General features: G+C 30.2%; 9 protein-coding genes and 4 long non-coding RNA genes across 17 annotated transcripts; 5 read left to right on the top strand and 8 right to left on the bottom strand.

Moving 5' to 3' along the window:
- Positions 1-112: 112 nt before the first annotated feature.
- On the bottom strand, positions 113-1,702 carry Hsdl2 (Hydroxysteroid dehydrogenase like 2). Its single transcript, XM_075821589.1, has 3 exons — positions 1,544-1,702; positions 1,304-1,467; positions 113-1,247 (listed from the first exon to the last, which is right to left on the bottom strand). Exons 1-3 carry the CDS (start codon positions 1,558-1,560, stop codon positions 166-168), a joined length of 1,263 nt encoding a protein of 420 aa, XP_075677704.1. The 5' UTR covers positions 1,561-1,702; the 3' UTR covers positions 113-165.
- A 318-nt stretch (positions 1,703-2,020) lies between these two features.
- Positions 2,021-2,587, bottom strand: LOC142645424 (uncharacterized). Its single transcript, XR_012846555.1, has 3 exons — positions 2,450-2,587; positions 2,241-2,387; positions 2,021-2,171 (listed from the first exon to the last, which is right to left on the bottom strand). It is a non-coding gene; the product is annotated as an uncharacterized LOC142645424 (long non-coding RNA).
- Positions 2,588-3,038: 451 nt separating this feature from the next.
- LOC142645423 (uncharacterized) lies at positions 3,039-3,957 on the bottom strand. The gene is made up of 2 exons (XM_075821600.1): positions 3,790-3,957; positions 3,039-3,713 (listed from the first exon to the last, which is right to left on the bottom strand). Exons 1-2 carry the CDS (start codon positions 3,807-3,809, stop codon positions 3,194-3,196), a joined length of 540 nt encoding a protein of 179 aa, XP_075677715.1. The 5' UTR covers positions 3,810-3,957; the 3' UTR covers positions 3,039-3,193.
- Positions 3,958-6,789: 2,832 nt separating this feature from the next.
- Positions 6,790-7,389, top strand: LOC142645427 (uncharacterized). The gene is made up of 2 exons (XR_012846558.1): positions 6,790-6,872; positions 7,156-7,389. It is a non-coding gene; the product is annotated as an uncharacterized LOC142645427 (long non-coding RNA).
- A 558-nt stretch (positions 7,390-7,947) lies between these two features.
- Positions 7,948-9,274, bottom strand: LOC113796282 (uncharacterized). 2 transcript variants are annotated; one of them, XM_075821597.1, is made up of 2 exons: positions 9,141-9,274; positions 7,948-8,775 (listed from the first exon to the last, which is right to left on the bottom strand). In XM_075821597.1, the coding sequence occupies exons 1-2, from the start codon at positions 9,162-9,164 to the stop codon at positions 8,197-8,199; spliced, it is 603 nt and encodes a 200-aa protein (XP_075677712.1). In that variant the 5' UTR covers positions 9,165-9,274; the 3' UTR covers positions 7,948-8,196. The 2 variants fall into 2 exon arrangements, with proteins under 2 accessions (XP_075677712.1, XP_075677713.1); XM_075821598.1 differs by having other exon boundaries at positions 8,968-9,176.
- A 224-nt stretch (positions 9,275-9,498) lies between these two features.
- LOC142645428 (uncharacterized) lies at positions 9,499-14,208 on the bottom strand. Its single transcript, XR_012846559.1, has 2 exons — positions 14,096-14,208; positions 9,499-13,975 (listed from the first exon to the last, which is right to left on the bottom strand). It is a non-coding gene; the product is annotated as an uncharacterized LOC142645428 (long non-coding RNA).
- Positions 11,190-14,607, top strand: LOC142645420 (uncharacterized). 4 transcript variants are annotated; one of them, XM_075821585.1, is made up of 4 exons: positions 11,190-11,483; positions 11,534-11,546; positions 13,973-14,318; positions 14,382-14,607. In XM_075821585.1, exons 1-3 carry the CDS (start codon positions 11,190-11,192, stop codon positions 14,023-14,025), a joined length of 360 nt encoding a protein of 119 aa, XP_075677700.1. In that variant the 3' UTR covers positions 14,026-14,318; positions 14,382-14,607. The 4 variants fall into 4 exon arrangements, with proteins under 4 accessions (XP_075677700.1, XP_075677699.1, XP_075677698.1 ...); XM_075821584.1 differs by having other exon boundaries at positions 11,925-14,318; XM_075821583.1 differs by having other exon boundaries at positions 11,534-14,318; positions 14,386-14,607.
- A 2,393-nt stretch (positions 14,608-17,000) lies between these two features.
- Positions 17,001-17,680, top strand: LOC142645425 (uncharacterized). Its single transcript, XR_012846556.1, has 2 exons — positions 17,001-17,120; positions 17,463-17,680. It is a non-coding gene; the product is annotated as an uncharacterized LOC142645425 (long non-coding RNA).
- A 434-nt stretch (positions 17,681-18,114) lies between these two features.
- Positions 18,115-19,016, bottom strand: LOC142645422 (uncharacterized). Its single transcript, XM_075821599.1, has 2 exons — positions 18,847-19,016; positions 18,115-18,770 (listed from the first exon to the last, which is right to left on the bottom strand). Exons 1-2 carry the CDS (start codon positions 18,864-18,866, stop codon positions 18,251-18,253), a joined length of 540 nt encoding a protein of 179 aa, XP_075677714.1. The 5' UTR covers positions 18,867-19,016; the 3' UTR covers positions 18,115-18,250.
- A 166-nt stretch (positions 19,017-19,182) lies between these two features.
- On the bottom strand, positions 19,183-20,071 carry LOC113791710 (uncharacterized). The gene is made up of 2 exons (XM_027341517.2): positions 19,778-20,071; positions 19,183-19,705 (listed from the first exon to the last, which is right to left on the bottom strand). The coding sequence occupies exons 1-2, from the start codon at positions 19,798-19,800 to the stop codon at positions 19,261-19,263; spliced, it is 468 nt and encodes a 155-aa protein (XP_027197318.2). The 5' UTR covers positions 19,801-20,071; the 3' UTR covers positions 19,183-19,260.
- A 214-nt stretch (positions 20,072-20,285) lies between these two features.
- LOC113799834 (uncharacterized) lies at positions 20,286-21,017 on the bottom strand. The gene has a single exon (XM_027350530.2). It carries the CDS (start codon positions 20,974-20,976, stop codon positions 20,323-20,325), a length of 654 nt encoding a protein of 217 aa, XP_027206331.2. The 5' UTR covers positions 20,977-21,017; the 3' UTR covers positions 20,286-20,322.
- Positions 21,018-21,049: 32 nt separating this feature from the next.
- On the top strand, positions 21,050-25,571 carry LOC113791209 (uncharacterized). Its single transcript, XM_075821580.1, has 5 exons — positions 21,050-21,229; positions 21,306-22,766; positions 22,821-23,111; positions 23,172-25,154; positions 25,234-25,571. The coding sequence occupies exons 1-5, from the start codon at positions 21,184-21,186 to the stop codon at positions 25,329-25,331; spliced, it is 3,879 nt and encodes a 1,292-aa protein (XP_075677695.1). The 5' UTR covers positions 21,050-21,183; the 3' UTR covers positions 25,332-25,571.
- A 508-nt stretch (positions 25,572-26,079) lies between these two features.
- On the top strand, positions 26,080-27,717 carry LOC113791216 (crustacean hyperglycemic hormone A-like). The gene is made up of 3 exons (XM_027340962.2): positions 26,080-26,233; positions 26,322-26,534; positions 27,084-27,717. Coding segments are annotated over exons 1-3 (321 nt in total). The 5' UTR covers positions 26,080-26,231; the 3' UTR covers positions 27,190-27,717.
- The last annotated feature ends 135 nt before the right edge of the window (positions 27,718-27,852 follow it).

Raw genomic sequence — 27,852 nt, 5'->3', positions numbered from 1 at the left:
AGACTTGGAAAGGTTTTTTTGGACTAAAAAAAAACTATCAAGCTATGGAATCAAAACAAACAAGAAAATTTGATTTCAATTTTTATAAAGTGTTTATTATTTAAAAAAAAAATTTAAATTTTAGGAATCAATTTTTATTTGTAATAAAAATGTATCAATTATGAATTATGAATTATTGACAGTTTTAAATATTTTTTCTGCTTTTATTGCCAATTGAAGATTGCCTTTAATTTTCAATTTTCCCGACATGAATGCATTTGTTGGTTTGATTTTACCCATAGCCATTTGTATGAATGTTTCTTCATCCGTAATCATTTGTACATCGAATGAATCCGGTGCTTTGTTTAATGATTCAATTTTCAATGGACGGGTTGAATGTGAATCAAACAAATATGTTCGACCGGATACAATGAAAACTAAAACAGCATTAATTTCATCCTTGATTTTATCGGTCATTTTTGATTTTGCCTGATTCAATACATCCATTATACGATCGGATGATGGCGATGATGATGAACTATCATCGGTCATTGATGTTTTACCTTCTTCACTTGTACCGGCCATACCGGCAAGACCTTCCATTACACGTTCGGGTATAAAAAAATCACCCATCAATTGATTACCTGGTTCGATTGCATATGGATCAAAATCCTTGATACCTTCATTACGTAAAACTTCTTCATCGATGAAAAAATTTCCTGTACATGATTTTGAATTCCTTGATGTAATAGCATATGCAGCATCAGCCATTATATCAATTTTACGACACATTTTAGCTATTTCTTGTTGTCCACCACTAAGCATACCCATAGCGGCTGTCCAAATTGCCGTACGTGGCCATAATGCATTAACAGCAATACCTTGATCTTTAAATTCTTCAGCCATACCAAGTACACATAATGACATACCAAATTTTGCCATTGAATAAGCAACATGTGGTGCAAACCATCTTGATTTCATTTCTAATGGTGGACTTAAATTCAAAATATGTGGATTCGATGATTGTTTTAAATGTGGTATACAATATTTTGATGCCATAAATGTACCACGTGCATTAATCTGATTCATAAGATCATATTTTTTCATTGTTGTTTCCTGTGTTCCAGTTAAACTAATTGCACTTGCATTATTAACAAGAACATCAATTTTACCAAATTTATCAATAGCTTGTTTTATAGCACGAACAACTGCTTCTTCTTCACGTAAATCACATTGAACTGGTAAACATTTTCCACCATTATCTTCAACTGAAATCAAAACATCAAAAATTCATTTTGAAAAACAAAAAATGTTTCCAACTTACTTTCTTTAGCAGCCGTATAGATTGTACCTTCAAGTTTTGGATGTGGATCGGTAGTTTTAGCAGCGATAACAACATTACAACCATCTTTAGCCATTTTTAATGCAATTGCTTTACCAATACCACGACTACCACCGGTTACAAAAACCGTTTTTCCAGCAAAAGAACTACCCAAAGACCAAATTCGCAAGGGAAAACAGAATTAGTTAGTTTGGAATTGAAAAAAAAAACAGAAAAACAAACCCAGTATTTTTGAGCATTTTTATTTTCTTTTTGTTGAAAAATGAGCAATGTCACTTTGTGAAAATCGAAATGGAACAACCACCAGAACAACAACAACAAAATAATCAAATATGATCGAAGAGTGTTCTCGAAGTTACAATAAATAAATGTAGACGTAACCTGTAAACAAGCGGGTACAGATGTTTTTCTACAACAGTAACACTTCACACACATATACACTGAAAAAAATAGCAACCTCGTTTTTGAGTCATTTTAATATTTGTGCGCATGGCAAATGAAAACGAAATGGTTTCGACGATTCGGGCCTCCACCGCATTTTTCAAATTTCAAAATTCTTCGCGCTTTCGCTTTTTCACCCTTCCCGGGAATTTACTTTTCCCAGGAATTCAATATTGAACTATTAGGTTAATTTGAAAAATTAAGAAAAGATTTATTTTTTTGATTAGTAATAAAAAATTAAAATAATAATTTGTTGAGGTGATTTAGATAGATCGAAAATCTTTGTCGGAATCAAACTTATGAATTAGTTCGAGGAAATCAACGCATATTGGAAATCAATGTATTGTTCGTATTTTGGACTTGGAAATTCGTATGGATTTGTCAATATAATCAAAAGGGTGTGATTTATCTGTTAAAAAATATATTTAAAAGTTGTATTAATAACATATATAAACACATTCATGATTAAGAAATATACCTAAACATTCAGATATTGTTCAAATAACGTTTCAATCAATCGAGTGATTTGTTCATATTCTTTTTGATTACTGACAATTTCATTTCGATCGACAAAATCCAAGCCATTTTCAGTCTAAAAAGAAAATTGATTCATGTCCTAGAATTTCTTAGAAAGATGCAAGTAACGAACGCTCTTTGGAAATCGAAATTAGGAAAAATTCAACTTACATTTATTTATTTTTTTTTGGTCGATATGAGATAGACCATTTCATTCAAAGGTGAACAAATTTTCAATCAGTTTTTCAAAGGATGTTTCTGTTTTAATTGTTTTTCCAATTGAATAAAAATATAATCAAATTCTTTTTATATCGAATTCACACTAACAAATTTTCTAAATTCGAGCTTTGAATAATTTTCAAAGTTGAAGTTAAACTTTTAAAAATTTTCTAAGTCAAATTCGGACTTAGAAAATTTTTCAAAATAAATTTCGGACTTAGAAAATTTTTCAAAATAAATTTCGGACTTAGAAAATTTTTCAAAATAAAATTCGGACTTAGAAAATTTTTCAAAATAAATTTCGGACTTAGAAAATTTTTCAAAATAAAATTCGGACTTTGAAAATTTTTATCGAAAAAATGTATTGCAAATTACATTTAAACTTTCAATGTATTAAAAATATGCCTTTAGAATGAACGTCATTTCTCACCCGCCAACCGTCTAACTTTCGCTGTACATTTCTCACCATCAAAAGAGGGTGCTATTTTTTTCAGTGTACAGTTTGTGTGAAAATGAAAATAACAAGAAAAAACCTTGAATGTTTCAAATTTTTGAAAAAGCTGTCTCTTTATTTAGAAATTTTCAACGGGATTAAATAGGGTACTTATTGGGAAATAATTAATAATCAAGAAAATTCAAATTTGTTTGTTTTTTTTTGATAAAGATGGTCAGTTGGTTGGTTGGCTGGTTGGATGTTTATTTGAAAACTTCATTCTGTAATGCTTTAAACATTTTTTCAGCACGTTGTGCTAATTTAATATCACCTTTTATTTTCAATTTACCAGTCATAAATGCCATTGTTGATTTCATTTCACCTTTAGCTAATTTCATAAAAACTTTATCATCAGCAATAAATGTAACATCAGCTTTTGGTGGATCACCAGCACAAACTTCAATTTTTAACGGGCGATCTTTGTTTGCATCGAACAGAATATTTTTACCCGATATACAGAAAACCATTGTTGCATTGATTTCACTTTTCAATTTATCATCAACTAATGTTTTAGCTTTTTCAAATAATTTTTCTGTTTCAATTGGTGTTGCATCGGCAAACCAACGTGATTGTTGATTACCATTGAAAATTGATGCATTCGAACGAATGGCCAACATTGATGATGATGTATTTTTATTCATCATTTGATGAACAAAACGTGCCATTGGAATCGGTTTTGTTCGACATGATAACATGGTCAATGCCGATTTTCCAATCAACGAACTGCAAAATTTCATTTAATTAGAATCGGGTTTTTTTGTGAGAAAGAAAAACAAAAACAAAAACAAAACAACATTACCTGCTTTGTTTGATAAACATTTTAACGATGAAAATTTGTTTGTTTCTTCCAAGAAAAATTCAATGAACGAGTTCAATAACAAACGAAAAAACAAAAAAAATAAAAACAAAAAAACCTGAAATCGAACGAAAAAAAAGTGAAGAACTCACGAGTTTAGTAAACACTATTTATTGGGTAGAAAAAAAATTGGAAAAAAGAAAAAATCTTTTTTGGCTTCTTTTTAAACAATAAAGATTGCTATAGCAGCGCCAATCATAATGAACGTAACCAAGTCTTTTCCATCAAGAGATATCAATAATCAAAAGAAAGAAAGAAAGATTTATCAAATCAATCAATGGATGGATGAAAATCATTTTTATTTTATTTTCGGTACTTTATATCGATATATCGATATTGATAATGATAAAAAAACATCAAAACGAAGAAGATTTCAATGTATTGAATAATTTTTTCATTCGAAATGCAACATGTTTATCGCCTCGCCTTATTGTTTTGCATCAAACATCAATAGATCATCATCATCATGTTTGAGGTTATTATATTACATATTACAAATGATAAGTAAATAAAAAAACAGCAACAACAAAAATATGATGTTTACGTTTGTTTTTGGTTTTTAATAATTGATTTTTCAAAACAAACGAAACAAAATCCTAGATTTTCATTCAACCGATTTTCATCCAATTTTTTATTGAATCGGTCGATAAATTTTAAAGATTAAATGACGATGAACCAGATGAACAGAAAATGCCAAAAGTTCTTGTTTGTTTGTTTTTTGCTGGATAAAAAACAATGCTGTAGGTTCTTAATTGTCTATGAAAACAAAAATATTGTCTACCTGTTTTTTGTTGTTCTGGATAATTAAAATCATGAAAACCGGTGCGCACAAGCGAAAAAAAAACGTGATTTGATTTAAAAAACAAACAAAAACCAAAGCAAAAACAGAAACAAAGACTATATAAATCAATATTTTTTTTAGTTTGATCCGGGCTTTTGAACATACAACAAGAAAAAAATTATTTGACATATGATGATTTGAACAGGTGAACAACCAGCTCAGTCAGCCAGCCAAGTCAGCCAAGAATTTTAAGCATCATTTCAACGAACGAACGTCAGTTAACGTTAAAGATGATTAAAAATTTTGATTGACAAGTGAAGTGATCGTTTCTTTACTGGCTTTTGGTTCTATATTCATTTATGTTTGGCTGATTTTTTCATCCTTTCATGTTGTTGTTGTTGTTGTTGTTATCAAATTGATATGTCATGCTTTCTGGTCATAGAATCCAGAAAATAAACAGTGATGTTTACCCTCATTTTGAATGCCAAAAAAAGGGGTGATTCCATATTTGTTTGTTTGATGTTGACCCTTTTTTTTCTCAATCATCTTTTACTCTGCTTATGTATGATTGCCAGTTTCATTTCATTTTGTTTCGTTTTAATTTTCTCTTCGTCGTCGACTGACATTTTCCAGAAAAAATGAAAATATCTTTTCGTTTCGTTTCGTTCTTTCGTTATCCAAACCATTACCATATTATCTATCGAAATGAACGACTGACAACTGACTACTGACTTCACATTACTACTTTGATACTATACATTGATATGGATATGGATATTGTATATGATGATGACGACCAAAGAAAGAATAATTTTTTTTGCTTGATGTTTGATGTTTGAAAATAAAATGGTAAAAGAGAAAAGTCAAAAAATTTTTTTTGGAGAAAATTGGAGAAAATGACAGACAGTCGGAGAGAGAGAGAGAGAGAGAGAGAGAGAGAGAGAGAGAGAGAGAGAGAGAGAGAGAGAGAGAGAGAGAGAGAGAGAGAGAGAGAGAGAGAGATGAAGTGATGATGATGAATGATTCTATATTTTTCGTTTTTCGTTTTTATATTTTCATATTACCACTCTGTTTTTTGGTTGGGTTCCTATTTATCCATCCACCCTATTCCATACGGGTTATAGTTTGTTTTTTCTTGTTTTCTCTATCACTGAAAAATATTTTTTTCTGTTTCGGATAACGCAAAAAACTTTCTTCCGTCCAAAAAAAAACAAAAAATTGAATAATGAAAAAAACAAATATTAACCATAACGGTTTTTTTGTTGAAGTTTATCCTTCGCTCTATATACATGTGTATATTTGGATTCATGTTTTCTTGTCTGAATATAGAAATATCAATGAAATCGATGAAATGTCAAATGGATCAATAAAATTTTGTTTGTTTTTTGGTTTGTTTTTGTTTTTTTTCGGTTCTATGGAAGAAAATGAATGAAAGATCAGTGAATGTCATCGATGATGATGATGATTATATGATTGGTTGAAAAAAAACCTTGGTTTTGTCAAAAAAAAACATTTTAACACAGCTGTCGTTCTGTTTGGTTCAACAATTTTCATTTTTTCGGCTATTCTTCCATCATATCCGGGCATCCGATTCGATTATATATCGACTTTGTTTTCAAAATGTTTTTTTTCGTCTGATGACATTAATTAATTTCCAAAATTTGTAATTGATAAAACATTTACTTAGTTAGTTTACTAAGTACATTCATTTTATCAACAACAAAATGAAAATATTCAAATAAAAAAAGATTCTTTCATAATGTTTTTTTGCTCTTTCTTTTCTCGCTAGCTAGCTGATGATGCAAAATGTAAAACGACAAGGACGAAACTATACGAACAAACTTATAAATGAAAATATAACCCGAAAAATAAAAATGAAAAGGAAAATGAAGCAAAAATTTCGTAGAAAACCAACAAAAACAATGTGTCTTAAGCAGGCAAATACAAAACAAAACAAAACAAAACAAACAAACAAGCTCAACCGAACCGCAACATCATTTATCATCCATCATCGTAGTCGTCGTAGTTGTCTCTTCACATCTTTTCTATTCAATTCATTCATTCATTTGTTTATTTATTTGTTTTTCGTTTTTGTCTTATTATTGTCTTTACATTATTCTTATTTCACTGTGTTTTTTTTCAGACTTTTACATTTTGATAAAGAAACCAAAAATGTATTTCGTAGTTTCTTGTAAAAAAAACATTAGAATTTTTGCTTTTTCTTCGTTTGGTATTTTTGGTTTTGGTAAAATGTCAATTAAGATTTTTTTTTCTTCCAAAGAATTTTTAGTTAAAATTTTTTCTTTTTTTCGATGAAAAAAAATATAACTTGGTTTTTCTTTTCAAACTTTCTATAGTTTCAGATTCAGAAACATTGAATGTCAATATTCAGATCTAATTTCTTCCGTTTTCGTTTTCGTTTTTTTTCATTTTCATTTTCGTTTCATTTTTTCTTCATTTTGATATTCAACCTGTCAAAATTTCATAAAAGTAAGTTTTTTTTTTGTCTTTTCTCTATTACCCGATAGAAAAAAAATAATGCCCGAACATCAGGATTCCATAATACTGATATTGCCTGATACAGTCAACCAGTCAACCAGTGAAACTATCGACACCATCGTTGTCGTCGTCGTCGTCAACATTGAAATGTCAAACACAAATGTGACAGTTTTTATGATTGGACCAAAAGAAGTAAAAAAAATATTCGGAAAACGAAAGAAATGAAAAGAAAATAAAGACGTTTGACATGTGAAAATATGAAATTTTTTTGTTTTTTGTTTTTCTTCAGTTCTTCGTTAAAGCAAAGACCTAGCTTCTCTGGATTGAGACTTAACAACCATCACCACCACCACTATAACCATTCGCACACACACATAGACAAAAATACATATCGCGACAAACACACCTACATCCAGATAGAAGAAGAAAATATGTATAGAGGAAGAAAATATGATTAATGATCTTTATTGTTGGTTTGACATGTATATTTCAGTTTTTTGGCTTTTCTTTTCTCGATTTTTGTTAGTTTTTCGTACCTTAAAATAAACTGTTAATAATGTCTCGGTGTGTTCAATAAGGTAAAAAGTTTATGAGAAACACACTAGTTTGGAGTTTTTCTTTTTCTTGTCGTTTCTGGCCATATCTTTTCGATTTTTTGGATTGTCGTTGGGTAAAGATAAACATCAAATGCTGCTGCTGCTTAATTTTTCTGAAACGAAATGAATTTTTGATTCAAGTTTTTGGAATAATTTTTAATTCAATTTTCAAAAGAAAAAAAATTACAAATGAAAAAGAAAAATAAAAAAACAAAAAATCTCCCTAAATGTTAAGTCAATGTTAAGTTTGAGTATATCGAGGAAATTGAAGGAAAAAAAAGCATTTTCTACAAATTAGATCAAAAAGAAAAGTGACTATCAAAAAAATGAATGGATACAATATGGATATGAGATTCTGGCTAATTTGTTTTGTTTTGATTCAAGAAAAAATTGATGAGAATAATGATTTTCCACCAGAAATATATCTGTGATGAAGTAGAGCGAGAGAAAAAAAAATCAACTAATCGATAATGACTACTGTAAACAATCATCATCATCATCTTCGACATTATCGACATTATCAGCATTGGAAATTGGATTTGTATGAAGATTTTTACTACCCGTATTTGATTCAAATTCTTGTGTATGATTGTTGTTGTTTGTTCCATTACCACCACTAATCATTGTTGCTAAATTGTTGTTGTTGATTGATCCACAAATATTATTGCCATTTGTTGTTGTTGTTGCTGATGGGGTTAACAAATGATGATTATTCAGGTGATTTAAATGATGCGAATGATTTAATTGATTCAGATGTGAATGATTTAAATGAAGTAAATGTTGTTGAAGTTCTTGTTGTTGTAGTTGATGATGATTAATTAATTCATTTGTTGCTGCTGTTGTTGAATTACATTTAACTTTTATTTCTTTTTTCCATTTCATACGACGATTTTGAAACCAAATTTTTATCTGTCGTTCAGTCAAACATAATGAATGTGCAATTTCAATACGACGTCTACGTGTTAAATAACGATTAAAATGAAATTCTTTTTCCAATTCCAATGTTTGATAACGGGTATGTTTGTCGTGTTCGTTTTGGTCCATGACCAGAATCTATTTTTGAAGAAAAAAACAGAAAAAACAGAAAAAAACAAATAGAAAAAATGACAAGATAAGAAAATATGGATCCAAACAAACAAACAAAGTAAAGAATGTTTTGACAAGCAAAACAAGCAAGCAAAAATATTTTGTAAAAAGCAAAGAAGAATGTTCTATATAAAAGTAAAGTTTTTCAAATATATATACAGTCGTCCCTCGTACAACGCGGTTTTGTCGTTCCGCGTAGTATCGAAACCGCGTTGTACGAAATGAATGTAAAATAGAAGAAATGGCTCGTGTAGTATCGAAACCGTGTTCCGCGTAGTATCGAAACCGTGTTGTACGAGACCTACAAATAGTAGAAATATGGAAATTTGTACCGTGTTATATCGAGACCAAGCCATAGAACATAATTTTTTTTTAATTTAATTATTTTTCGAATTCGATTTTTCAAAACCGCATTGTATCGAAACCCTGACCGTGTTGTACGAGGGAAAACTGTATAATTTCGCAATTCTAGAACCGCGTTCTATCGAAACCGCGTTTTTCAAGTACACTGAGAAAAATGACCCCCTTTTTTTCCCCCATTTTCTGAAGTAGCGGCACATGCAAAAAATTTTTGGATGCCTCTACCACTGATGATGATGATGTTGTATGCATTCGATTGTGCGATTTTCACTTTAAAAGTATCAAACGATTGTTTTGATGTACTCGGGAACTATAAACAATTCCCATTCATTTTCAAAACACCGGATTTAATTAATGTTGAACGATTTTTCAATAATTATAAGAATGAATGATTTAATATTTAATCTCAAATTATTATTTTTGATGATCAACCTGATTTGCATTGCAATTAAATCTTTGGATTATTAACAAAATCGGAGGACCTGAAAGATTATCTTGATTGGATTCATGAAATCAAATTGAGTGATAACGAAAATCTCAATTGAATTTTTCGTAATCAATTTTCTTAAAACTGGAATTTGAGTTTGTTCATCTCATTAAATTTTTTTCATACAATCTGATGGAATTCGTTTGTTCAATTTTGATATTGGAAAATCAATTCAAAATGACTTTTGGTTGATTTTCAATTGGGCCACTGATTGATCAGCTTGATAATTTTATAAATCATATTTGATCTTCAATCAGATATAAAAATTTGATTTGATGAAATTTTCACGAAAAAACTATTGAGAAAAACTATTCTGGAGACCTTCAAAAGGAAATGCTTAAGAATAAATCATTTTATAAACATTGTCAATATTCAGAAATGAAGTTTTGATTAAAAAGATTTGCAGAGGCGAAGATCACATTATCTTTGGAATGAAAATTACTAAACAAGGTAAGAGGAATAACATTGAATGATTGTGATATTCACTTTGCTAATCAAATGTGTTTTATTATCATCTAAATAGCATCATGTCTATGACATATAAAACCGAAACCAATGGGTTCATCAACATCATCAATGCTGCCACATTTACCATCATCATTGCCAATCAACATTCAGCAACGATAACATCGCCATCATTGTGGTGGTCATCATTAATCATCGTCATCGTTGGATGTTACACAATCTGGCCATAAATCACAATCATCGATTGGTCAACAACAACAACCATTATCATTATCTGATTATCATCATTCACCAATCTTCAAACCGATTCATATTGATCATCATCTTAAAATTATCATGAATTTCAATGTGCGATTTAAAGTTTTAAAAATTAAAATGTAACATGATCTTCATGGTAAATTTAGAAATTCCATCGAACAAGAAATGGAATGTATACATGGAATTTCTATAGACAAATCGAATATCAAAGAATGTTAACGACATAAAACATTAAGAAAATTCGAAATATTCGAAGGTCATGAAGAAAAAACATTCAAAGTTTAAAATTTGTAAAAAAGAACCACATGTGTTAATACAATGGACATAACGCGAGAATACAAATCAAACACATGTGCTAGAATTGTAACCAAATCAAAACTTGGAATTCAAATTGATATTTTGTATATACAAAATGTAATAAAATTCTAAGCACCACACCAAAATCACCAGTGACAGTGGCCAACGGTCGGCTACTGCATTGCATTAAAAAACTTTTGTTTTGTTGAGATATAATTTGTTTACACAATCTTTTCAAGTTAACTTAAATCTTAATAAAATCATAAAAGTTTTTGTCCAACCCGTTTTTTGAAATTTTCTTGAGGTCTTTAGATTCATTTCTTTAAAATTCAACCGTTTTTCGATTTCATTATCGAATTGACACTTTGAGTGTTAAGGCTAAAATTGAAAAATTGAATTTTGAATTGAATCGAAATTGAATTTCAAATACTATTACTGCCAATCTTAACTTCTTGTTTTCATTATTAAATTTTTTATTATTATTCATTTTTGTGTTTATTTTTCTCAATATACAATGTCCAAAAAATCCATTTACGGGAAACTTCGATCTCGACTTGAAAGACTATTTGGATTTCTTGAGGCCGGAACTCTTGATGTTTATTTTGCTCCACCTTATATTGAATATATTCAAATGCTTGGCCCATTTATTGACGAACATGGTAAGGCCAACATCAATCTCAAAAAATTCCAGGCTGTGCAAGATAAAGCCGAAAATATATCGATGTCATCCGATTTATCGTTGAGTTTAAAAGAAGCTTTGCAATCAAGTGTCAACCGGGCCAGACAACTTATCCCAAAGTTATTTCAAGTAAGTGCTTAATGTTTTAATTATATTTCATTACTAATAACCCATCTTAGGTCCAATCCAGACGTAAGTATGATAAAAATAATCCAATATATATTTCAATGCAGGCGTTGCGAGCTAAAAAAATCAACAGCTTCGTTTGTTGTGATCGAACGTTCCGATCCTATGCGACACTGGATAGACATGTGAAGATAGATCATCCCGAAATCACAGTGAGTGACAGTGATTCGCCAAGTCATTCCAGTCTTTCTGAAATTCAAGGTACTTCACGCGATATTCCAATGGTGGATGTTGAGTCGTCAACAGAATCAGAAACTCAAAGTGCTTCGCGCGATTTTCCAATGGAGGATATTGAGGCGTCTGCCGAACCTGAAGTTCTCGACATTGAAGAACCTGGTTTTGATGAAGATTTTGATTATGATGTCATTTTTATTAATGAAGCAGAACCTGAAGAGGAACCTGAAGATATTGTTCCCATTAGCAGTGACCGCGTGGATTCTGAATTTTTGATGGATGTCAAGAAAACTTTGTCTGATGCTGATTACGCGTTATTCGAGGCTACCTGTCAGAGGATTCTTGGAGATCGAGTGTTGCACAATGCGACTGGAAAATCGATACATTATCTTTCTTCATTTTATTTAAATGCGTTTTGCAATAATCCAACTCTCAGCAATTATGCATTACGAATGGCAGATTCTTCTTACCTTCAAGAAAAATTTGCAATGACCAATCCTTTGCATATTCAACCGAAGCCCTTTCGTTTGGATAATAAAAAATCATATTATTATATTCCAATTAGGGAACTTCTGGTCAAATATATCCTGAATGATGATTTGGTCCGTATTATCAATCAAGAAACTACCACGAACGTAACTCCTTACGTTCGAAACAATGGGTTTAATGGTAAACTTCGATTGATGATCTATGGAGATGAATTTGGGATATGTAACCCACTTCGAGATTCTTCCAAAAAGTACAAGGTGTATGTACTGTATTTGGACATCGATAACCGACAATATACGTCCAAGAAAAAAGATATTCATCTTCTGATGATATGGTGTCCAGATGATTTGAAAAATTCAAATCAATCTCTTTTGGACATCATGAGTCCTTTGTCTGAGGACTTTCTTTGTTTATTTAGAGACGGTATTTCGTATGCATTGAATGATCGACAGATACATATACCGGTTTGTTTATCACATATTGTGGGCGATAATCTATCTGTCGCCGAATTACTAGGTCTTCGTCGGAGCTTTGGCTATGCCTTTGCCTGCCGGCATTGTGGCATACCACACACTCGATTATCATCGCTTGATGATACTTCCACTCATTTGGCGATTCATAATTCTTATGATTCTTATAAAAATGAGGTAAACTCTGTTCTTTCCATCAAGAATTTTGCTAGTCCTTATGGAATTACTTGTCGATCAGCTTTCGACAAATTAGGGATCAATGTTTTTCAGATTGCTCCAGCTGATATTTTTCATGATCTAGCTGAGGGCGTTATCTCTACGATCATTGCAAAAGTTTTTGAGATTCTTAAGGTCAAATTAGGGTCAGATACGGTTAGAAATAGGTTTAAATCTTTTAAAATTTGGGTAAATGGTAAGTTAGATATTAATTTTCAACCCAAAACAATAAAAATTCGAGGTAAGGGTTGGCAAAAGATTGAGTTAGCTGTCCGCTTAGTGGAAATATTTCCTGAAATGATGGAAAATCCATCGGATTATGCTATTTACTTTCATCTTAGGAAAGTAATATTTTTTGTTTTTTCGCCATCCATGCCAAACATTTGCGAACTACGGTCATCAGTTAGGGAATTTATTCGTTTGTGCCATGAAAATGGACTGGCTACCCCTAAAGTCCATTTCATCAGTCATTATCCTGAATTGACTGAATTCTATGGACCGCTTTCGCGGTTTAGCACTGATAAGTATGAACGTGTTCATTCTTATCTGAAAAACTTGCTAAGCCTCTCCAAGAATTTTTTGAATGTGCCTTATTCGCTTTCTAAGCGAAATCAGATGGCACAACCGTTTTTGCACGTAGTTGATAAAATTTATGATGAGGGAATTTTGTCCTCATCGCACTACCCATTTCCGTTAGGTCGTAGCATTCTTCGCTCTTTATTGAGCAATGATTGTTATTTTATCGAAGCTCGTCAATTTGCAGCACGAGATTCCGAGGTTTTTGTTAGAGGTAAATTGTGGAAAGTTACTGATCGTAACATCGAATCTAATGTCCATAAGTTGGAATTAAATTTGGATTCAAATGAGATACCTTTAGCAGGTTTATCTCACTTGAATTCTTATTTATTCAAGTTTCAAGGATCCTATTTTGTCAACTACTCGATGATGAAATAGGTTCTTCCTTCAGCTTTGGAGTCTATCTCTATTTTCAGGTTCTTTGAATATTCATAAGTATATTGTAAGTTTATTTCTTCGGTTTCTTCGGGTTCTTTCTTCAGCTTTTGGGTACATCTCTATTTTCAGGTTCTTTGGTTATTCGTAAGTATATTTGTAAGTATATTTTAAAATTTTTTTGAAATTTTTATCATAAAAAATTAAAAAAAAACAAAAAAAAATTAAAAAACAAAAAAAGCATATTCTCTTAACTCTTTTTTCCTAACTTGGTCCAACCTTTGGCCAGGCTGTGTTGTTGAAGTCGTCTGGTCAATGCGTTGGGCCTTTGGATTTACCTGATGAAACAACGAATTAATCAATGAAAGGTGATCCAAAGGTTCAATGTTTTCGGCCAGACTTGCTCATTTAATAGCCTGAATACAAGAATGAACGCATGATTTTTTAAAATTCTACTGGTGATTCTTAAATCGTTTCGGTAATTATTAATTTTCTTGATAAATCAAAGCTAATCATTTCCCATATTTCATTTCATATCAAGATAGATATTGACCGATGACTGGATGATAAAGAGGAATGAAAATCATCAACTTGGACGAATTAAGCCGATAATTTAACGATTTTAACACGTAATTTGTAAATGGATTTTTCTAATGTCCGTTCTGGTCTTAACATCGTTTCTGTTTGATATTTTTATTATTTTGTTTATTATCTTATGTAATTTCTTTTTCCAATTTTAATGATTAAAATTTGTTTTATCAAGATTATTTCATTACTTTATTTTTAAAAATGAATAAATTTAAAAATGTATCCATTTGGATCGCAGCATTTGAAAAATGTAACAGACTATATGAAGGGTTTAAAAAATTGGCGGATTCGAATTCGAATTCGAAGGACCGTTGTTAATTTGAGTTCGAATGTTTACATTAAGAATGTTTATAAAAGTAAACGGTGCTCATTTTCGAGTGTAAATTTTGAAATAAGTTTTCTTAAAATCAAAAATAAAGAAATAAATCAAGAATTTTGACGTTTCAAAAACAGAATTAATATATTTCTGGATGTTCAACCAAACTTTTATAATCAAATGGTAATTCATAGCGACATTTGTCTTCATTTATTTTCGTTTGTGGCAATTGTAAGATTCAAAAATTTTGATCACATTCATGATTTCAAGTTAAGTAACAACGAAATTTATGTGAATTTCAGTTTAATTTTTTATTTCTAAAGATTTTATCTTATTAATTTCTTCAAACGAATTGTTTGGATTGATTGTTCACTAATGATGTTGGCGCAATCTTTTTTAACTCAATTCAAAATACTGGCCAAATAATAGATGATAATTTGTAAAATTTTTTTCGATTTTGGGAGAGTTCATCAAAACAAAGATTATTTTGAAAAATTAATGTCAAATACTTGCATCACCATATGAATATTGATGATCGATGACAAAGTTGAACTGACCAAACCATTTGTAATTAAGTATCCTTTTATTTTGGGAATTATTGAAAATTCAGACTTTATTTTTAAAATAGATTTGCGAACTGAACCAAATTCGGAGTATGATTCGTTTCCTTTTCATATTTCAAACTATTTCCATAAGTTGGCACTCGTCTATGATCTTGGATATGATCACCTTCAATTGAAACTAAAAGATATTCAATCATTAGACAAGAATTTCAGAATTGGATAAGTCCGCTTTTTATTGATTGAAATTTGTAAAAAATAATCGTTTTCACAATTTTGCTAGGTTGGCAAACATTTGGATTTTCAAATTTGATGGCAAACGGCATGAAGAGAATTAAGAAAACTTGACTTCAAGTTATCGATTGAAAATATTTAACAAGTTATCATAATGGCCGAATCAATCAATCTTCATAAATGCAATTTTTTGATATCCTCATTGCTTTCAGTGCATATGTACGTATGATATTTCTTTGAAAGTTTCAATCTGACATTTTATAATTGAGTTCCAGAAACTTGATGTTAATTTCATACCATTCTTAACTCATTTGGTTTGAAATCAATAATGTTTGCAATCCGATCAAGGATTTTCATGATTTTGATGATCGATGGATCATTCCCAATCAATGACAATTGGATAAACGGTAAATTCTTAATATTTTCAACAGCATCGATTCTAATTCTTTTTTTTGCATTTTTATATCTCGACTTGATGATAACTCAACATTGACGATCATCGATGGATCATTCCCAATCAATGACAATTGGATAAACGGTAAATTCTTAATATTTTCAACAGCATCGATTCTAATTCTTTTTTTTGCATTTTTATATCTCGACTTGATGATAACTCGACATTGACGATCATCGATGGATCATTACCAATCAATGACAATTGAATAAACGGTAAATTACTTCTTAATATTCTTGATAACATTGATTCTAATTCTTGTTTGCATTTTCATATTCCGACCTGGTGATAACTAAACATTGACGATCATCGATGGATCATTACCAATCAATGACAATTGAATAAACGGTAAATTACTTCTTAATATTCTTGATAACATTGATTCTAATTCTTGTTTGCATTTTCATATTCCGACCTGGTGATAACTAAACATTGACGATCATCGATGGATCATTACCAATCAATGACAATTGAATAAACGGTAAATTACTTCTTAATATTCTTGATAACATTGATTCTGATTGTTGTTTGCATTTTCATATTCCGACCTGATGATAACTCAACATTGACGATCATCGATGGATCATTACCAATCAATGACAATTGAATAAACGGTAAATTACTTCTTAATATTTTCAACAACATTGATTCTGATTCTTTTTTGCATTTTCATATTCCGATCTGGTGATAACTCGACATTGCCGATCATCGATGGATCATTACCAATTAAACGATAAATGAATTCCAAATATTTTCAACAACATTGAATCTAATTCTTGTTTGAAATTTCATATTCCGACCTGATGATAACTAAACATTGACGATCATCGATGGATCATTACCAATCAATGACAATTGAATAAACGGTAAATTACTTCTTAATATTTTCGACGACATTGATTCTGATTGTTGTTTGCATTTTCATATTCCGACCTGATGATAACTCAACATTGACGATCATCGATGGATCATTCCCAATCAATGACAATTGGATAAACGGTAAATTCTTAATATTTTCAACAGCATCGATTCTAATTCTTGTTTGCATTTTCATATTCCGATCTGGTGATAACTAAACATTGACGATCATCGATGGATCATTACCAATCAATGACAATTGAATAAACGGTAAATTACTTCTTAATATTTTCGACGACATTGATTCTAATTCTTTTTTGTATTTTCATATTCCGATCTGGTGATAACTCGACATTGCCGATCATCGATGGATCATTACCAATTAAACGATAAATGAATTCCAAATATTTTCAACAACATTGAATCTAATTCTTGTTTGAAATTTCATATTCCGACCTGATGATAACTAAACATTGACGATCATCGATGAATCATCCCGAACAAATGACAATTAATCAAGTTTCAATCAACAAAAATTCGCATTTATTCTCTTTGTTAACAATATTATCGTACATTCATCAAAATTGTCAAATCATCCAATTATCATGAAAGTGAACATTGGTAATCGAGTGAAGATAATCAAAATGGATGTAAATTAGTCAATTGGCATCAATGACCGTGAATTCTCTGGCTCTCTTCCATCACATGGCGCATAATTGGATCGTTTTATCAATTTGGGACTTGTGATTTTAATCTTTAATTTATATTTTTAATTTATTTTATTCAAATTATAAAATTTAAATAAAATTTAAGTGAAATTCAAAAAACAATCGAGGATCTGGATCAATTCAAAAAAATATCGAAACTATCGATATATTCGCTCTCACGCTGGTCACGTGGATTTTGATGCAGATTACTTTCTATTTTCTATGCTTCCAAAATCTTACTTTCGCTGTACAAATTTTGTCCGTGTTTTGTCCGTGTTTTTCGTAACTATTTTCTATGCTTCTTCTTCACCCTTCATTTTTCTCAGTGTACCGCGTTGTACGAGGGACGACTGTACAACATCAACACTTCACACACACATATACACAGTTCCTACACATTGTACCTATACATAAGACACAGTTTGCTGACTACATGCCCTCCCGCCTTAGTGTTTCCCTTGCATTGGCGGGCAGTGGCAACTTCTCCTTAGGACACACACACATATACCAGTTTGTATGAAAATAAGAAAAACCTTGAATGTTTCAAAATTTTTTTTTTTGAAAAAGCAGTCTCTTTATTTAGAAATTTTCAACGGGTTAGGGTACTTATGGGAAATAATTAATAATCAAAAAATTCAAATTTGTTGTTTTTTGATAAAGATGATGGTTGGTTGATTGACTGGTTGGCTGTGTTTATTTGAAAACTTCATTCTGTAATGCTTTAAACATTTTTTCAGCACGTTGTGCTAATTTAATATCACCTTTTATTTTCAATTTACCAGTCATAAATGCCATTGTTGATTTCATTTCACCTTTAGCTAATTTCATAAAAACTTTATCATCAGCAATAAATGTAACATCAGCTTTTGGTGGATCACCAGCACAAACTTCAATTTTTAATGGGCGATCTTTGTTTGCATCGAACAGAATATTTTTACCCGATATACAGAAAACCATTGTTGCATTGATTTCACTTTTCAATTTATCATCAACTAATGTTTTAGCTTTTTCAAATAATTTTTCCGTTTCAATTGTTGTTGCATCGGCAAACCAACGTGATTGTTGATTACCATTGAAAATTGATGCATTCGAACGAATGGCCAACATTGATGATGATGTATTTTTATTCATCATTTGATGAACAAAACGTGCCATTGGAATCGATTTTGTTCGACATGATAACATGGTCAATGCCGATTTTCCAATCAACGAACTGCAAAATTTCATTTAATTAGAATCGGGTTTTTTTGTGAGAAAGAAAAACAAAAACAAAAACAAAACAACATTACCTGCTTTGTTTGATAAACATTTTAACGATGAAAATTTGTTTGTTTCTTCCAAGAAAAATTCAATGAACGAGTTCAATAACAAACGAAAAAACAAAAAAAATAAAAACAAAAAAACCTGAAATCGAACGAAAAAAAAGTGAAGAACTCACGAGTTTAGTAAACACTATTTATTGGGTAGAAAAAAAATTGGAAAAAAGAAAAAATCTTTTTTGGCTTCTTTTTAAACAATAAAGATTGCTATAGCAGCGCCAATCATAATGAACGTAACCAAGTCTTTTCCATCAAGAGATATCAATAATCAAAAGAAAGAAAGAAAAGATTTATCAAATCAATCAATGGATGGATGAAAATCATTTTTATTTTATTTTCGGTACTTTATATCGATATATCGATATTGATAATGATAAAAAAACATCAAAACGAAGAAGATTTCAATGTATTGAATAATTTTTTCATTCGAAATGCAACATGTTTATCGCCTCGAATTTTTAATTTACCCGCTAAATATGCAATCGATGTTCTTAGTTCACCTTTGATTATACGCTGTAAGATTTTCGAATCTGGTAACAATAATATTAGATCAATATTTTCCGGTATTTTCCGGTCAATTTGATTCATTTGTAATGGTTTTTTCGAACGAAAATCTAATAAAAAATTTTCACCGGAAATTTGGACCAAAATTTTTGCATTAATTTCATTTTTCATTTCATTTGTTATGAATGGTTTTGTTTGTTCAAAAATTTTCATTATATCCAAATCAGAATTATCATTAGCGACGAATGAATGTGACATTCGAACATTCATTCGAATCGACGACCACAATTGACCAGATGACCGGATTAAAGTGATGAATCGAGAACTATTGAATTGAGAAAAAAAAACAGAGTTTAAAAAATTATTATTCGATTTGACAATCAGGATTCTCGATTACCTTGAATTTCTTAAACAAAACATTTTTTCAATCAGTTGCGGAAAAAAATTCGTACATTCGCTTGAAATAATGTCCTAACAACCAAACATTGACCATGGTTTATATATGGTGATTTTTTTTCTCGATGATCAAAACGAAATGAAAAATCTCCAATGATATGGTTTACTTGGAAAAAAAATTCCATCAACCATTATCATGGCTTCTAGATTTTTACCATATCAATTTCCAACCCTTTTTTTCAAAAAGAGATTTTTTTTTTCCAATTTGAATTGCTGGTGAGAAACATCGTTGCGAATGAAAGATTTCGCAATATAAAAAGAGAGCTCAAAGAGTTAAAGCAAAAAAAAACAAAACAAAAAATCTCTATCAGCGAAATTTTTTCCAAGAAAGAAATGAACAAGTTTCAGTTTTGTTCAGGCTATTTCAGATCAATTTTTTTGTTTTTGTTTTTTTCTGGTCTTATCAAAGGCAATCACAATTTTGAAAGGAAAAAAACAACAACAAAAAGTTTAAAAAAATAAACAAAAAAAATTGAAAAAATCTTATTAATCTTCCAAATCTTTATAGAATTGTAAAGCATCCGTATAACCGAGTTGTTTTAGATTACCTGCTTTTGGCAATCGGCCAACCTGTTGAAAACCATAACGTTGACATGTTTTTATTGATGCCAAATTCGAAACATAAACTAAATTTGTATATAATGCTTTAAATTTTAATTGTTTTGCCAGACGAATACATTGTTCGACCATAAAATTTGCCAATCCTTGTTGACGATATTTTCGATTTACTAACAGACCATAATTAGCTAAATGTGATGATCTTCCAGGGAAATTTGATTTTATATAAAATCCACCTGCAATTGAATTAGAATCTGAACTATTATTCGAAAACATTGGTCGAATAACAAAACAATATTTGGAAAGAAAATATTGTCGAAATTCATCAAGGTTTATTGATTCTTGAGGATATGTTTGACCTTCTTCAATGACATCGAAGAAAATTTCATATAAACCATTAACATCTGATTCTTGCCATGTATCCAACGAATATTTCATTCCATTTGGACTAGTATAATAAACCGGTAATTCTAGTTCTGTTCGATCCACAACGATCGATATCGTTTCATTTGTATTTCCATAAGCCGAAGCCATCTCGTGGTAAATCAGATGTTCGTTTGTTTTTTTTCGAAAAAAAAACATGATATTCGAAAAGAAATATCGATTGTATCGATATAATCGTTCCATATTTTTGTTTATAAATTGCGTCAGCGATTGATGATTATTGTTCGACACGTCAGTGTTTTTTATTTTGGAAATTTGGAACCAATTTAGGCGAAAATCTTTAGGAAAATTTATCCCAAAAAAATCAGTGATATTTATTTTGTGATTTTAAAATAAAATTTAATTATGGTTACCGGTAATGATGATTCTATTGAGGTTGAAAATAATAATGGTAATTTAGTTTCAAATTTATAAATTGATTTGTTTGATTTTTTTTCGTTTCTTTCTTGATTGAATTTTTTCATCAGAATCTATCGGTCCGACTGTAAATAATCAAGCGACAAATGTTTCGAATAAAATCCTAATCAAAGGTCGTAAAATGAAAAGATTAACAAAAAAATTAAATGAATTGGATGAAAGTGATGAAGAATTTTTCAATTCTTCTGATGATAAGAAAAAATCCAAATCTAATCAACAAAGTGAAAATTCATCCGAAAAATCTTCTTCTTCTACTGATGATAATAATAAAACATTTGGATTAAAATTTCATAATAAACTATTGAATACTGGTAAAATTTTATCACATTGGAATGATAATCCACAGAAAATTATTGTCGATATGAAACTAATGGAAAGAACGAATAAAATAATACAGAAAATTGCTACTGTTGGTCTTGATAATCCAATCAATAACGCTAATGATAATGAAACAAATTTCGAATCAAAACCACTTGAACGTTGGTCTTCTAACATTCATCCTGAACATGAAATTGATAAAACAAATCCTATTATTGAGGAAAAACTGGCAAGAATTCAACAAGTTGAAACACAAATTGCCCGATCTGAATCGACAAAAAATGATGAAACAATTTTTTATGATAAAGAAAATTGTCCGTTATCGAACGATATGGAAAAATCTAAAGAATTTTTTGATAAAACTTTATCCATAAATGATACGGCACAAGTTTTGAAAAATTTTTCATCAATTACAAATTCATGGTTATCTGGTTTAAGTTCGGCAACAAAATTAGTTGGTGAAGCAACAAAAACAGCAGCATCAACAACTATGAATCATGCTGCAAAACATTTAGTCAATGCACAGAATATAATATCAACAAATGCATCTGCAGTTGTTGATTTAAGTTTACCGGTCGGAAAAAATCTGCAAAAAGTTTTTGAATCAGAAGATAATCAAATTTCAAATGTTGAACAAGATTCTTTTGTCACCGATGATTGGATAAATAATGATAATGATGATGATTGGGATGATCCAATTGTTTTGACTAAAAAAATTGAACCTGTTTCAAACGAAACGAATGAAATTCAAAGAATTAGTCCAATTATTTCAAATTCAATCAAGTCATTAGAAAAAGTGATGTCATCAGATGAACAATCAACGAAACTGACTGAATCAGATGGCATAGAGAAAAACGATTCGAAAGCTAATGATGATGGTTGGGACGATTGGGATGATGATGTTGAAACAAATGAAGAAAATGTAGAATCTTCCTTGGATGATTTGAAATCGAAAAATGTTGAAGATAAAACATTAAATTTAATAATTGAAGAATTTCCTAAAGAAAGTAATCAGGCCATGGATGAACAAAATGATTGGGATGATAATGAAATCGATATACAAATAACTGATGAACAATTGGATTCTCCTGAAATGGAACAAAAATCTGAAAATGAAGAAAATGATGTTGAGCCAATGACCATAGAAGAAATGCAATCCGATCAACAAAATAATGACGAATTAACAGAATCAGGTAAATATTTCATTATGATTTTGAATATTTTTTTTAATTTGAAATCTTTTTTAGAATTAGAAGAAAGAAGAAAAGCAGTATTTCCCGGTATCGGTAGGATTTATGATGATAATGGTATGCAAATCCTATGTACTTGTCCGGCTTATTATCCACCGTCTGAAATTGTTGATGATGCTGAAGATGAAATTGTAAATGGATGGGATGATCAGGATGATAATGAAATCGAGTTACAAATACCTGATGAACAACCGGATTCACCTGAAATGGAAGAAAATGATGTTGAGCAAACGACCCCAGAAGAATCGCCTTCCGATCAACAAAATAATGACGAATTAACAGAAGCAGGTAAATATTTCACATGTGATATTGAAAATTTTATTTTTTAAAATCTGAAATCTTCCTTAGAATTAGAAGAAAGAAGGAAAGCAATATTTCCCGGTATTGGTCGAATTTATGATGATAATGGTGTACAAATCCTTTGTATATGTCCGGCTTATCATCCACCACCTACAGACACCGTGAATGAAAATGATGATGAAATTGTAGATGGTTGGGATGATTGGGAGGATAAGGATATCGATGTACCTGATGAACAATCAGATCCAACTGAAATTGAACCAAAACCCGAAGAAATTGAACAACCCATTGAAGACGCAATCCATTTGAATAATGTGAATGATACGTTGTTGATCGAAGAAAATGAATCAAATAATCAAGAAACTGATTTGAACGACAATAAAAAACAAGAATCTCCAATACCTTCATCTTTTGACATTGAAAAACCATTTTCCGATGAAAAGATTTCAACTAATTCAGATTCACAATTGGAATTTGAAAATTTTGAATGCAATATTCCTGCCGAACCAATGTCCGATTCAGATGAAATCAAAGATGAAAACATTCAAACTGTGATAAAGAACTTTAATGTATTATCTTCAGCACCTCTTCCCGAAAAAATCGACATACAAATATGTGATGAACAACCCGATTTACCTGAAATGGAAGAAAATGATGTTGAGCAAACGATTACAGTAGAATCGCCATCGGATCAACAAAATGATGACCAATTACGAATATCAAATGAGGATTTCATTATGAATTGCAACCAAGAAGAGGAAAATGATTGGTGTGATGAAAATATTGACATACAAAATGAAATGAAAATCGATAATGATGATGATGAATTTATCAATGAAGATTTGCAATCAAATATGATTGAAAATCATGTTGAAAATAACGATGTAAAATCCATCAATTCAAATGATGGAGAAACAAACATTGTTGATAATTCAATTGATAATCAATTTGACAGTTCGACAGAACAGCTAGAATCAATACAAACATCATTTAATGAACCGGAAAAAATAGATTCGGCTGTATTAATTTTGCCTCATTCGACTGAAACTCCCATGCATAAAATTGTTAAAAAGTCTGATCCGATATTTGATGAAAAGCAAGATGATTGGACTGAATCATCCCAGCATAAAATCGTTAAAAAGTGTGATCCAATATTTGAAGATAAACAGGATGATTGGAATGAATCTCCCGTGCATAAAATTGTTAAAAAGTCTGATCCGGTATTTGATGATAAGCAAGATGGTTGGGATGATTGGGAGGAAGAACCCGAAAAACCTCAATTCGATCAGAAGAAATCTTTGAAATCTGAAGAAAAAATGAAAACTTCCAGCATAGAATTTGAATCCGTTTCAAACGTACCGATAGAACAAGGAAACTTAGAGAATCTTGAAGTTATCAAAAAATCCAAGTTAAATTCCGTTTTAAAAAATAAAGAATCCACAACAAAAGCTAAATCAGAAAAATCTCAACCTAAATTCAAAGAAATAACAGATAATAATGATGATTGGAATGATTGGACAGAAAAAGATTCTATGATTGTTGAAACAAAACCATTGTTGAAAACAGATTCAAAGATCAATCGTTTATTGTCGAAAAACAAACCAAAATTCAATATTGTTGATCGTTTTGATTCTGATTCTAAAGATCAACAAAACAAAACGAAACCTAAATTTGCCAAAATTGTTGATGATGATAATGATTGGAATGAACAAGATTGGACCGAATCATCATCCAATACCAAAAAAACATCATCAGTAACAACAAAATCTGTAACTAATAAATCTTCTCAACAATCAATGGCAACAGCTATGATGGCACCAGCATCGATTTCATCTAAACAATATCAACAATTATATAATCAAGTGCAATCAAATTCTTATTATCCGAATTCTTCTCAACAATCACTTCCAACAACACCAACATCATCGGGTGGTGATTTTCGATCAGCTCTTAAAACAGCTGCTGTTTCAACAATGTCACATGCTGTTAGAAATTGGTCATTTAATCCGGTTTCTATTTTTGATTCTGTTGGTAAGTAATATAATCTTTTGTGATTCATTTTGATTCTTCAGTTTTTTTAAATCCCTACTTTTTTTTTCTTCTGTTTCAGTGGATAATCTAAGTAATGTGGTTGGTGTACCATCGGCTGAAGAAATGGCCACCATGATGAGAAAACAAAACCAACAGCAGCAACCTAAAAAGAACTGATTTTTTTTTTTAATTAATGATTCGTCATTTCCGTCCTGAATATTGATGAAAATTTTGTTTTATATTCTTGTTAATTTAATTCAATGTTATCAGATTTTTGTTTTAATTATTTATTGCAATTTTTTCTTTTTCAATTTTGTTGATAACATCTTTTTGTCGATTTGTGTCTTTTTTATCGGTCAATAGATGGCATTTGTTGTATTGAAAATAAAAAATAAAAAATTCAAATTTTTTTCAAAATGATCAAATTTACCTGCAAGTTACCTGGATTATTAAATGTAAACGTTTTTCTTTTTTTTTCGATTCAAAAATAAATAAAATGGCGCCGAAAATAAATGCATGGCCAAAAGAAAAAAAAACAAAAATTTCGGACATCCCAATCCCAACGAAGTTGAAACGTTTTCAAACATTCTTTTGCACAAAAAAAATGTTTAAAAAAAAGTGTATCACAACCAAAAAGGTATGTGTCAATGTTAAAGGTAGAAGCTCAAACAAGAAATATATTTTATGAAGAAGTGTGTGTGTGTGTGTGTTTATGCTTGAATACACTAAACAAACGTATCATCATCGTAAGATGAAAGAAAAAAAAGGAAAGAAAAAATTTTCAAACAACACTGAAAATAATGGCAAGATAAGGCGGACGCTTCTTCTTTTCTTTTTTGGTGGTAATCATTATTATGATTCAAGATTAACAAGAAGTATAGAAAAATGAAAGATCGTATGATTTATCGTACGATCATTTACAAACTTAACAAAGTTTATAAATATGACTGCATCGTTTCAAATTTTTTTCCATTCATAGATTTGTTTTCTCTCTTATATCATCATTAAATTTTTCCAACTCTTTTTGTTTGTTTGATTTATTCTTCATTTCTTTGGTCATTTTTTTATCCTATTTTAATGTAAGTGATGATTCCTTTCCTGGATTATCCCGTTAATTTTGAATTTTAATTTTTTTCCGAATGTTTTAAATTATTTTCCTATATATAGGAATAAATCGGCCATTACAAAACGAATCGGTATATTGTTGATTAGTTTTTTGCTATTTATGGCATCATTTGCCATTAATGGCAGTGAATCAAGAAGTTTCACTATATTAGGATGTCTTGGTGATTATGATTTAAGTAAATTTGCTCAATTAGATCGTATTTGTGATGAATGTTATATACTTTATCGTGAACCTGAATTAAATTTCAGTTGTCGGTATGTTTGTTTTTTTTCATTTTATTATTTAATAAACTATTTCCGTTTTATTTACTATCATAATCCTTAATCATCTTTGGTTAAGTAATCATCATTATTTTACAAATAACCATTCTCTTTTTATTACCATACATGCTTTTTATATTATGACTTGTGATTGCATCAGACACACATGCATAGATAATGAATTCCTTTAGGCACATGGCCCTTTCAAAAACATTTTTTCAAAAAAAAATCATAAAACATTCATTGAAGGCTATTGATAAATGTGTGTAAGGTAGCTAAGATATTTATTGACAGGTACATATGTCTCTCTGATCCGACGAAAAAGCCGGCCGGTCACTTCTTTCTATAAGCTTCTTTTTTTTTTTTTTTTTTTTGTGAATGCCCACGATACGTCATCATGGGCATTCACATTTTGCCTTAAGATATTTTTTTTTTTTAATTTTTTGATTCCCTCCTTTTTGCATGAATCATCCAAGCAAACATTCAGATTTCGAGATTATCTTATCTGATCATATTTTTTTTTTTTTGATTTAATTATTATAGAAAAGATTGTTTCCGAAACGAAGTGTTTGGTAATTGTGTTGATGCATTATATTTATCGCATGAAAAAAAGAAACTTCTTCAATTTGTCGATCAAATATTTGGCTAATCGAAAATCAACAAAAACCACCAATAATTCATCTATCTTATAATCCATATCTATTTTATTATCGGTTTATCCTATGCTCCTGGTGTTTTACCTCAATGTTTTGTTATTTAAAAAAACTTCCCGTTGTCAGTATTTTATAAATTCCATTTACAGAATTTGTCCTTTTTTTAACCAAGTTACGAAATTTTTTTATTATAAACAAAATTCCCAAATTAATTTCTATACAACCAGCATCCAATTCTCTTGCAAAATTTAAAATCAATCAATAATAATAAAGACAAAAAAAAAATCTCCCGAACATTTCCTTGTGAAATTTACAAGTTTTTTCTTTTTTATCAATCAAGTCATTACGATTATATTCGATTTGGGTATGGGCCTGATCGAGGTCACGTCGAAACATTCACAAACACACACACACACACGCATAGCTTTCGCAAAATAAAAAATTTATTGCCTGTTTATGTCGTTGACGTGTTAATCATCACGTTTGCCCATCCATCCATTCAATAAATGTTTTTCCAATTACGATTTTTTTTTCTCATTTCGCTAATCAAAAAAAAAAAAAAAAAGAATTTATTTGAATTACTATCGATGATATTCAATCTTTTTCATTGGAAAAATAGATGGCAGTATTGGTTCTAAATTTCGCCGCCATTTGCTGTT

Source organism: Dermatophagoides pteronyssinus, unplaced genomic scaffold (assembly GCF_027571235.1).
Source record: "Dermatophagoides pteronyssinus isolate colony J.1.1.1.1 unplaced genomic scaffold, Derpt_VIB-CSIC_2022.12 sq0011, whole genome shotgun sequence".
NCBI lineage: Eukaryota > Metazoa > Arthropoda > Arachnida > Sarcoptiformes > Pyroglyphidae > Dermatophagoides > Dermatophagoides pteronyssinus.
This window is presented reverse-complemented; position numbering and strand designations above follow the sequence as displayed.